The sequence below is a fragment of the Nipponia nippon genome, unplaced genomic scaffold (assembly GCF_047370975.1).
Source record: "Nipponia nippon isolate SJK-2023a ecotype South Korea unplaced genomic scaffold, ASM4737097v1 scaffold_18, whole genome shotgun sequence".
NCBI lineage: Eukaryota > Metazoa > Chordata > Aves > Pelecaniformes > Threskiornithidae > Nipponia > Nipponia nippon.
This window is the reverse complement of record NW_028262334.1, coordinates 352,490-364,158: the sequence shown is the minus strand read 5'-3', so window position 1 is coordinate 364,158 and position 11,669 is coordinate 352,490. Positions and strand designations below refer to the sequence as shown.

At 36.9% G+C, this 11,669-nt stretch overlaps 1 protein-coding gene across 1 annotated transcript in view; it reads right to left on the bottom strand.

The window, feature by feature from the left end:
* Nucleotides 1–357: 357 nt before the first annotated feature.
* Nucleotides 358–11,669, bottom strand: part of LOC148056046 (tetratricopeptide repeat protein 28-like) — a 49,304-nt gene continuing 37,992 nt past the window's right edge. Inside the window, exons 3-4 of the mRNA XM_087754631.1 lie at nt 1,773–1,872; nt 358–408 (exon numbers count right to left, since the gene is read on the bottom strand). Coding sequence (XP_087610757.1) covers nt 1,843–1,872 — 30 coding nt within the window. The 3' untranslated portion in view covers nt 358–408; nt 1,773–1,842. The remainder of the gene's footprint in view (nt 409–1,772; nt 1,873–11,669) is intronic.

The window sequence follows — 11,669 nt, the reverse complement described above, 5'->3', positions numbered from 1 at the left end:
TCAGCAGAACAACTTATACTCAATGAGTATAAAATATGAATCTCCCAGCGAGTCACAGATTTCACATTCCTCTGAGGCAACGATCAGAGTACATCTTAAACAGACCTCTCAAAAGCAGCACAGTTCCAAAGACTCCAGAGTAGCAATTTATCTGTGTAACTATTATAGGAGACCTGTTTGTAGTCTTGTATACAGACTAGCGAGATTACAATACCATTAGTTAGCAATAATCCTTTTAGCAGGAAAAATCATCAGTAAACATAAAAAATAGCACAAATATACAAAACAGAAAAAATCTCTCAAGCTTGAAATGCTGTTCCATTTGGATAAGGAATTCCTGACTTTCTGTAGGCGTTCTCCTGTTGCTGCCTTCCAGCAGCTCCCCTCCTCCCTTTAATCTCTCAGAGCCTGTGTAAAAGGAAGGAGAAGCAAAGCTAAATTTAACTCTCTGAATACCAATGACCAGGTAACATATACTGTACAGAATACAAATATTCTTATTTTTACCCTGAAGTACAAAAAAAGGTAAACCCACCTTCAGTTTTATTGCATGTGAAGCACTGTTGAGTAAGAGATTCAAATAATTCCTGGAAGCATGTTAATCTGCAGAGAGCGCTGTGCATCAGTAAAGACAACAGTGGCTGGTACCAGAAGCCTCTGCTGTAAGGATGGTGTGACCATTCATAATCAGAAGTAAAAGAAAAGTGGAAACTGGAGTGAATGGATTCTCCTTTAATTTTCATCTGCTGCAAATAATTCATACTAAGAAGCTCTAGATATGTTTTCTGGATAAAAGAGGAGCTTCTCAGAGCTCATCTCTGAACAACAGAAAAATGCTGAATAAGGCCTTCTACACGGACTGCTCCTGAGAGCAGAACCCTGGGGTTTAGGAGTGAGAAACCCCACAGAGTGTATTTGTACTCGACAGATACTGTGGCTGAGACCAGGCTCAGTACAGGACATTCTTATATCATTTCTTAGTATCTTTATAAAGATGGTTTTTCCATTTCTCAAAGTGCATTCCAGCACACACATCTGGCAGCGCACTGCAGTGTGAACAGCATTTACTAGCTCTCCGTGCATATGTTATGCATCCAAATGACATCATGCACTCTTCAGCTTGCCAAAGCTCCGTCTCTACTGTACAGACCACCAAAACAGAGCCTCAGAATCCCCATGGGGAAAAAGGGCTAACTTCCAACCCAAAAGGTTTTCCCCTTGCAAAACCTTATTTAATGCTTCATCTGTTGTGCTGTGTTCTGTCCTTCTCACACCCATTCTACTTCCTATCTACTTGAAGACAGTTTTCAAATCATTCCTAAATTGCTTATATTTTATCCTGCCTGTAAACATTTTCTCTTTGCAGAAGGCTGTAACTTCTCTGAACAGAACATGCCTTTTTCGTTTTATTCACAGGGAGTTTTTAACTCTTTAACAACCTGAAAACTCGTAAATCTGTATTTCCCTCAAAAAATCTGTATTTGTTTTTCTTTGCTATGGGCAATAGTAGGCGACGCAGTACAGATTCATTGCTCTCTGGAGATGAGATCAATGGCTGATCTTGTGCGATACTCATTACTTATCATTGGCTCAGCAGCAAGGAAGATCTCTAGAGCACTTAAGAAAATAGGTTTTACCTTGGAGGGCAAATCAGAAGAAAATAATTCTATTCTCTGAAAAAGTTTGTGTTCAGTCATAACTGAATCTTTCAAAACCTTTTAAAGAAAGGCAGACATATGCCAAAATCAAAGGCCTGTGACTTACATACTCACCTGTGATGGGAAAAGCCCTGAACTCAAGAACTGCTGAAGGGTTAGACTGAAGTCTATCCATCTCAGTAGCTTATCTCTGACAGTGGTGACTTGAAGATGCCTACGAATAAAGGCAAGTATAAAGCAATCCTTTGCAACACACTCATCCAGCTCCTGGCAACCTCGTATTTTTGAGACTTCCTAAGATACATTTGGACAATTATGTATCATGCTCTTCAATAGTCTTCTCATCTATGAACTTATCTAATTAATAGTGAAACCCAAATACTTCCGCAGGCTTCTACAACATCCTATGTTAGCATATCCCACCGTGCAATTAAGTTGTGTGTGAAAAAAACACCGTATTTTCCACACATGCACTCTGAAAGAGAATTACAGCACTGAGATTCAGCCATTACATGATTTATCATATGCGGGGAATCGAGAGAGACATTTTCTTTCATTTGCTACTTGAGTTACCCTGACTTTGAACCCTCATTGCCTGCTTCCTCTAACTAGCTGTCCTCCAGTCTCCGACTCTGAATACGTTATCAGAAAAATACCTAGAATGCTATGATAGAATTAGATTTAATTTGTTTTAACCTATTGTTTAATTATTTCATTAGGTGCCCTATTCATCTTGTATTATGAAAAACTCTAAATAATCATTTATTTTTATTCTCTAACACATTGATGAGTTCATAGACCTTTTTCAGATTATCCCAGTTACCTTTCTTCTGAGCTGACCAGTCCAAGTCTAGTTAGCATCTTCCTACATGAAAGCCTTTCCACACCCCAATATACTTTCCACTGTATTATTTCTAGCTCTAATATCTCTTTTTTTTTAAATGGACAGATACAGCATTCAAAGCACTCAAGAAGACAGAAATACCATAGTTTTGTCCTCTCTTTTTCTTCCAGTTATTCCTGAGATTCCATCTGGGGGCAGGGAGGTTAAGGCAGGGAAATGGAATAACTGCTGGTCAGGCATCAGCTGGATTTTCAGGGAACCATCCACACAGACTTCAAGTATCTCCCACCTGAGAGACATGTGGCAACAGCCAACTTAAAAGTCTGTTGTAATGTTTGTCAGGGTTGTTTTTTTTCCCCACGAGCATTACTTTGCACTTACTGGCATTCAATACCCTAAAATTTTACCACCTAGTCATTCATTAAATTGGCTGTCCGCAAGCCTTCTTGTTTTGCTGTTGTTTTCTTCTTCTGAGTTCACCATTACAGTGATCGATTTTTGTTTATTCTAGCTACAAGGATGCCGAAATTCTGTCGCTATTACAGAGTACCTTTGTAATCATCATATCTTGAATACAGTCCTGCATACTGTTCAAGATTTTGTCCTTTTAACCCTTGAAATAGATGGGTAATAAGAGCCAGTCAAAAGCACTTTTCATTCAAGTCATTATAGATTGAAAACACTGCCTTATGAAATTTAGTTTTTCATGGGAATTGCTGTTTCAATGCAAAATCAATAAAGGAACTTTTTCACATGTAGGAAGATCAAAGGAGACAAAAAGGTACCAAGAGATTTGATAACTCCATGTTTAAAGAATTCACCTAGAAAACGGGGAAAAGAAATGAGGAGAAGTAATTTGAAAAATGCATCTCTAACATCTCTGGCGAAGGTCTTAATCAGAAGGCTACAAGATGCAGCCCATCTCTCAATAAATACATATTTATAATCAGTGATGTGTACCCTAACTGCTACTGGTCTTTATAGAGTCAGTCTTTCTCAAGTTTCCTTCTTATACCTCTTTTTTTATTTTCCCTTTTAGCAAAGTGTCAGATGGATTCACCACTATGAATCTGCACAAGTTCCAAGGAGGATTCAATTCAGGGTCACAGGAATTTAAGCTAGTTACTGCCCACTTTTCTTTTTATCACCTAGCTCAACAGAATAATGGCACCAGCCAAAAAATTTGAGAAACTTGAGCAATCTTCAAATTTGCTGCTTTATCTCAAAAAGTGACAATTCCTTCCTCTTATTCCATACTCTGCACCAAACCCCTTGCCCCTCCAAATTCTTCTCCAAGACATTATAGACCTCTGGCTGAGCTTTGTGAGTTTTTTGTTTGGGGTAGTTGGGAAAGATGGGCAAGAGACACTGAATGCAAATATTTATTTCTGCTTTTTAATTGACACCATCAGTGAATATAGTACAGAAACTAAAGCAAACTAATTGTCATTTATTCCTTCTTTATTTTTAAGCTACAACATAATACGAGGATTGAGTTTAAAGGACTCAGGACACACTGAAACATAGCTTCAAGTTTAGAAAACAGTCTACCACAGCCAAAAGCAAAGAGGCAACTGGTAATTACTTTGCTAGAAGGAAGATGATGTTAGCAACATCTTACATTGGAAAATATCTGGTTTCCCACTTTAGCATTTCCATTGCGTTTGAAGAGTTCCCTGAGCAAGAATATATCCTAAGCACCTGCAGTACAAGTTAGCATATCAGTTACCCTCTGAAGTGTACATATTCTACTATACATAAACTGTGTGCAACATATTATTTGGGAAGTTTGTACTTTGTAATTATTATCCATGAGATCAAGATCACTTGAAGGACTTCTAAAGCCAGTAATTGATAGCTATTTATCACTTACGTTTCCTCTCTTTTACTTCATATCATTTTTGCACACATTGAGGGATACCATATATACACATATGTATTCACACACACACAGACACACAAACACATGCATTTTTGAAGCTTTTCCAATCTCCTTGCAAAAGAAAGAGGAAAAGCACATATCGAAAACCAGTTTTATTTATCATGCCATTTTATAAAGCTGCCTGAAAACTTCAAGAGTGCATACATGCACTAGCATATGCCATCTGGATGTTCTGCTCGTTTCCTATAGCAGAAACACACTGTGCATGAGCCTTGACCTCAGGCAAATGAGAAGAAGGATATATCCCATCACTAAACCCAGGAAAGGAGTTTGGTCTTTCAAATCTGCTAGACAGAGAGAAGTTGATAGTCATCATAGTCTAGATTGTCATGAAATGAAGATAGCAGCTCTAGGTAATTGCAGAAAGTTTGATACGAGCCATGAATTTTTTAGAAAAGCAGTCAGTGCTCTAATATCAGCATCTGAGCAAAGCTAAGACGAATTTTAGACTTGCTTGAATGACAAGCTCTCAAGTGCTGTAAATGCAGAACATTGTACAGGTTTCCATGCTCAAGCATGGCATGTCACTCTGATTTTCTTGTTTTCCTCTCAGGTAAGTGGAAGAAACCAGCAGGGACTTACCATTCCTTGTGGGACACTGAGTTGCCAGGATAGCAACAGAGGCAATATGGACAGCCTCTAACTGCTTTACTAGCTGTCTCCCTCACATTAATACTTTTTTAGCAATTAAGAACTGATAGCAGTTTCAGATCATGAATGATCTATGTTTGTCTGTCTCTGTATACACATACTATCTCTGGAATTTACCAAAACTGGCTCTCTGCTTCATCTTCTTTTATCAATCCCAAAAAATTCAGTCAGAAGGAAATACATATACAGATACTGCAACTGGTAACAAAATAATGATGAGAGATAAGGAATGTTGTAAGATTTCCCTGCAATAATTTCTCTAACAGAGATGAAAAACACAGTTTCCAGGTCTGATTCCACTCAAATAGGCTTAATTGTCAACTCTAAAGCAATTCAAAAGGTGGAGAAAAATTACAACAGATTGAGGTTTCAGAATGAAAAGAATCAGTTTTTCTCTCATGCAAAATAGTTTCATGTGCAACAGAGCCAACTCACTCATCAGTCAAGGGTCACTCAAAGGTTACCCACAGAAATATGACAAAAGCTAGAAGCTAGATCTATCACAAATTAACAAGCATGTTGGCTCAAGGCAACGGCAGCCCATAAATCCATTTTTCCCGTGATACTACTTGCATTTCTAGATATAGTGATTCTGTTGAAATCTGCTTTGCTTGCCACCAAAGTGTTTCCAGGTATCAGTCTAACGTTCCAGAACAGAAAAATGAGGGCACTTGCATGATTTCAAGTCACCCCGCTTCTGAATGCAAAAGCAATTTTTTCCTATTTCCTACCCTAACTAAAAGGCTTCCAAGCTTCAACTGCTATACTTGGCAGCAGTCAATTGTACTTCTTAATTGTAGCTGACGGTTGCTTCAGACTACTCTTCAAAAGGTCAACTATAGAGACAGAGTTAATGCTAACAACCCTGGTGGAAATAGGCAAAAAACAGGTTTAAGAGCAAGTAGTTAAGTCCAGTGTTTCCAGATTAGTTGGGCGTGATGAAATCCAAGTTAGCAACGTAGAGAGAACAGACAAGCAGCCTAAGAGCAATCTGCGGATAGCTTCAAGTATTCCTGAAAGACGGTGGGATTAACATAAACTCCTGGAAAAAACTGGAACAAGAAATCTTGAGGATATGGAAAATACTATGACAAGCTTAACCAACAGCCAACAAGCGTTTGGGTTTTTTTATCCAGAACAAATCTCAATCTAAACTAATTTCTTCCTTTAACATGGTAACTGCATTGTGGATAAGAAAACTACAGTAGGTGTTGCACTTTCACTGTAGTAGGGCTTTTTGACAATACTGTAGATGTGTAAAATGTAAGAGAAACATGGTCAAACAGCACAATGCAAAGAAGCTTGATAAACCGCAGGCAGATAGTTATCCAGAAACAGGTCACTATCAAACTGGAAATAAGTACCAGTGAGAGGCGAAGAGGTTTACATTTGATCAGTAATTAATTAATACATACTCAAATAGCTTACATTGAGGATATTTTTGTTAATTTGTAAATTAAGACAAGCTAGGTGAAACTAAAAGCACTACCAGAGACAAGGTCAGAATAGAGGATACTTTTAGTCAAATTATAAATTGCTATTAAAAACACTCAAAAAATTTAATAAAAGATAAAATATTACATTTACATTAAGAAAAAAATTAAACAAAAATAAAACAAACAACTGACTATGTGGCAGTACTAATTGAAAATTTAAAATAAGAAAATATAGCAGATTGATTATTAACAATGTGATATTATAGCAAAAAAAGGGCAAATCTCTTCATAGGATGTATTTACATAAGTATAAATTCAAGACAGAGTGATTATTCCATTCCACCAAGCAGTGGAGAGCCTACCGGCTACTGTAGTCAAATGAGTTTTGTGCAGTTAAAAGAAACCTGAGAGAAGATTTAAAATACATCATTTTAAGAAATATAACATAAAAAGATTGTCAATTACAATAAAGAACACGTAGAACAAGTAAAAAAAGTAGAACAATATTTCTGGAATTGACTTCAAGAGGCCATCTATCTAATCCTGTTGTACAAAGGTGCCATCACCAAGGCCTGAAATGTATTTAACAGAAGTTTGTTCAACCTCTTCTTAAACACCTTGCTTGGATGGTGTTTAAGACTTCAAAAATTGGAAGAAGCAATCATTTCTGCTTCTTCTGAAATTTCTTTTTGATTGGAAAATGTACCATGCAGAAGCTCTTTTACCAACTGCTGCACTCCTCATAGGATATCTCTAGCCACCAAATCATGCCACATACTGATGAATATCCACAGTAACATTATGAAAGAATTGATGGTTTCTTTGGGTTGTTTGGAAAATGACAGAATGTTAAGATGAAACAGATTTACACACACTCTTAATAACTAGTTTGAACAGATCCACTATCTGCTGATCAGCCTAGAATTTATTCTGACCCTACTGATTCACCTTGTGAAGTTCCTTTTCACCCAGTATTATGCCACATAAAGGATGATTATTTTAGTATTTTTTCCAGTGATGACCAGTGTTTAAACTAAATCATGTGCTTTACATTCATAAAGATTAAGATATACTATTTATTTATAACTATGCAGTCCTTTCCACATTGAAATATAGATGTTTTGTTTATACTACGTCTCCAATCAGAAAAATCTCAGATTAATTAATTGTCACATACAATACTCCACTGATTATGTATTTTCTATTTCACTTTTGGTGGGGAAACAAACACATTACACAAAGAGAATCCCAGTTGCAGATAAAGACCTTAGAAATACCAGATTTAAAAGACACTGAAACAAGGAAGAGATCCTAAAGGTCAACCTTGCACTCCTAGACTTACTATTACAGGGTTTGTTTGTTTCAACAACACTTTGGGGAGTTCTGAATATTTCTGGTCCTTCCTCACTTGTACCAGCAATTCAAGGAAAAAAGTAGTACGTGTCAGAGGAACGGAATTTGTCTTCCTGAACTGCAGTTCTGTATCTGTTTTCATGGCAAGTTACTCCTGACAGAGTCTTTACAGAAGGTTAAAGAGAAGTGATCCTGTGATCTTAGAGATGGAGCACTAAGGTGTTTAATTAGAATGCAATGCAGCAAGCCTAGATTGAGACACAGCCCAACATGATTAATTTCCCTATTGGAATGGCTACAGCAAAATAGAGGGGGCTAACAAGGCCGTTATTTAGTAGCTGCGTCCACCCACTTTTCTCCACATGCCTGAAGAGGTATTCTCCTTCACCATATGCTTGACTATCACTGTGACAGCTGTGGACCATGTAGGTACCAGCTCAATAGAAATGAATCTTAATTTATCATCTTCTCTATTAGCAATCACCCTTGTTCATTTTCAAAATCAAGGTCAGTTTTATTTAGCATATTTATCTTTCAGAATATTGTCAATGTTCCACATACTACTGGTTATTCAGCATCAACTACTATTTAGTTACATAAAAACTGGCATCTTCACAGGATTCTTATTTCCCAGCTAAGTTTATAATCATGTCCAATCAAACTAATTCAAAAATTATCTCAATTAATCCTTTGAAATGCATCAGCCAGTTCCCTCAGTTCACTCAGAGTTGAAGATATATTTCCTTGATTTTTACTTTTCAGAACATCTTGAGGAGATATTTGACAATACAAGATATCTGAAGCATATTTGGAAAGCAGACTGCAGGTTAACCTACAGCTGCCTGAAGTTTACTGGCAGTATCTTGAAAGCTGTCACTTTCTGTAGTTTTAAGATGCCCCTAACAAGGGTTTAGCCACGAAACGTTAGGCACCAGAATGCACCGCCCATATGCTCCTCAATCATTACAGCCAGCAAATTGCGTACTGAATGCATAGGCCTCGGCCCACTTCCCAGTCAGGCACTGAAATGAAAAATTTTCGGTTATAAAATCTCCTCCATATCTTAGGCAGATTAGCTTGTTCCAAAAATTGTACACCTCATGCAGATGCAAAGCATCTATGCTGCACATTTGCTTTTGGTAGTATACATTTGGACTAGATGGTCTTTAGAGGTCCCTTCCAAACCAAACCATTCTACGATTCTGTGATTCTACATTACAGTAAGTGTGGAATATAGACTTGAAGTCCGCAAAGGACTGAATTTTGCATTGGTGTGAATGATAGAAATTTCATAATAGTCTTCCAATGGTCTTCAGTATTTACCATGCCTGCAACATGTGGTAGAGGCCTCCTTGCTGGCTATTAAACTTGCTATGCATGCAGTATAGGCATTGTTTGAATGTAAATAGTTCTCACATGGTTATGTTATTTCTGATATAGGCCTGTCTATACCACTTACTATTATTGAAAAGTACTACTAAACCCTATTTACGCCTCTCAGCGTCTGCCAAAAAGCTGCAAGCCACACCAGCTCCATTTCAACTCTTCCATTTTTAACACATCTAATGAGCAGATGGTTAATTTTTGTGAGGCAGGAATAAAAAACAAAACAATTTTTGTTGGTGCAAGTGTTGGTGCAAGTGATTGTGGGTGCTTTAGTTTTTAAAAGCCAGTTGTTTTAGACATCTGCTCAAATTCTTGACTGCAAATTTAGCTCTCTCTACATTACTAGAGAAATATTCATATCCTGTGTTTGTTCGCAAGTAAAATACAAACCTGTTAGATATTGTTCAAATGTTTTTAGATATTTAGCAGTTGGGAAATATTCCAAGACTAACAAATTTTTCTTGTGCCTGCTTCCTGTGTATTACCAGCAATAAAGTCCTTGTACCTCTTGATCACAAAAGGTATGTGTTTTTCCATCTTTATTATTGCCACCTCATTAAAAGACAGTAGATGAAGTTCCCATGCAATTCTAAGTACCTCATCTTCGGACCAAGTTTCTCAAATACGGTCTTAGACTGAACCTGAAGGCTACACAATATTTGAAGTGTAAATATTTGAACAATGCTGCTGTTCACTTCTGTAGACCTAACAGGTATACTGTTTCCCAATTATAATTCTTCTCAATTCACCTGAAGAGGCTAAGGTTTCATTCAGACATTGAGAGACTGGAGTGTTCATCCAAGTAAGGGAAATAATTAGGTAACAAACTTCCTGTCTGTTGTACTGTTAGGATTTTGGGCGTTTGTGGCAATATGTAGACAGTCTCAGAGGCACCTAAAGTAAAACATAAGCACCATCTTCTTTATCTTTACTGTGATAAAATGCAAAAAATTTAATTAAATCAACATAAAGCCCCTTCAGAGGCCTCAGTATTTGAAAGACCAGCTAGCTCACCACACTTAGCTTACTGGAAAAACTCTTCATTTCTCAGATTAAAAGACTGAAGATCTATAGATTTGCTACATTCAAGTTGCTTCCTTCTGTTCTACAGTGTAATTTTATAAAACATGAATTCACAGAAGCTACAGTACATTTTTAATTAATGAAATACAGGTAGTTATTTTCATAAACATTTTAAATTTCCCTATTTTATTAAGCACCAACACAATGCGCAACATATTTACAAATGTATAAAAATATTTATAGCTCCAGAAGTGATTTATCACTGTACTTAATAGTACTGAGCACTCTAAATTACCAACAATAAAAATTACTTTTCAGTGATTTTTTTTGTCTAGCTTAAGCACAATTTTGTGTGGGGAGACAGGAGGAAAAAGAAAAAAAGCAGAACTATGTAGGAGGAGAAATCGTGTGAGAACATGAGAGACAATGGATGTTTCTCAGCCAGAACTGAGTTGCTGTTTTGGATCATTAACTAATAGCTCCGATGCTTACTACTCCTCTCTACACAGACTTCAGAATCAGTATTGTTCTTCAATGTAGCCCAAGTGTGAGACAAAGCAGAACAAATGTGGGAGGGCATGAAATCATACAGGCAACTGATTTCTTTTTTATTCTCTGCAACATTAATTTAGGCTCTTTAAAAAGCTATGTTTACTATACACACTCCTCTTATTCACATTCCTTTTCTGCTGCATTCCCTGTTCTGTTACAGCTTTCCAAAGCCTTAATAATTGTACATTACAATACCAAGCATTTCCCTCTGCTGCTAAGTGCATCTATTTTCTGCTTTTAAACCTAGGAGTCCTTTCCCAAACAGTCACAGAATCCATTATTTCTAAGCACACTTTTATAGTGCAACCAAATCCAAGAAGCTGACATTTTTTATTTAGTACCCATGGGCTATAATCATGAAAAATTTACTCCCTGAAATACAGTTGCATGCATTTCATATCCACCATACTCATGATAAAAAGTAATTTCCTTGAACGCACTGGTAACAATGGTAACTTAACAAAATGTATTGACATCAAATAAACATGAGCATGTAGCACATCTGAATTCTCCAGAGTGAAACTACTAGTCCATGTTCCTAGCAAAGATTTGAATGAGTAAAAGGCCTTGAAGCTTGACATGCATCTCTAAAGGCATAGGAGAGGATTCAGGGAAACTGTCATTAAAATAAATTGCTATTAGTGACTACACACCTCCAATAATACTATGGCTCACTCCAGGAGAGCTATCAGAGACAAGAACAAGATGCCCAAGAAATGAAAAACAAAAGATAATCAAGAAGCTTACATGTATTCCTGTGCGATAACTGAGGGAGGCTAAAGGTTACATTTACAATGGAATCTAATATTAGATTGTTTGTTTTC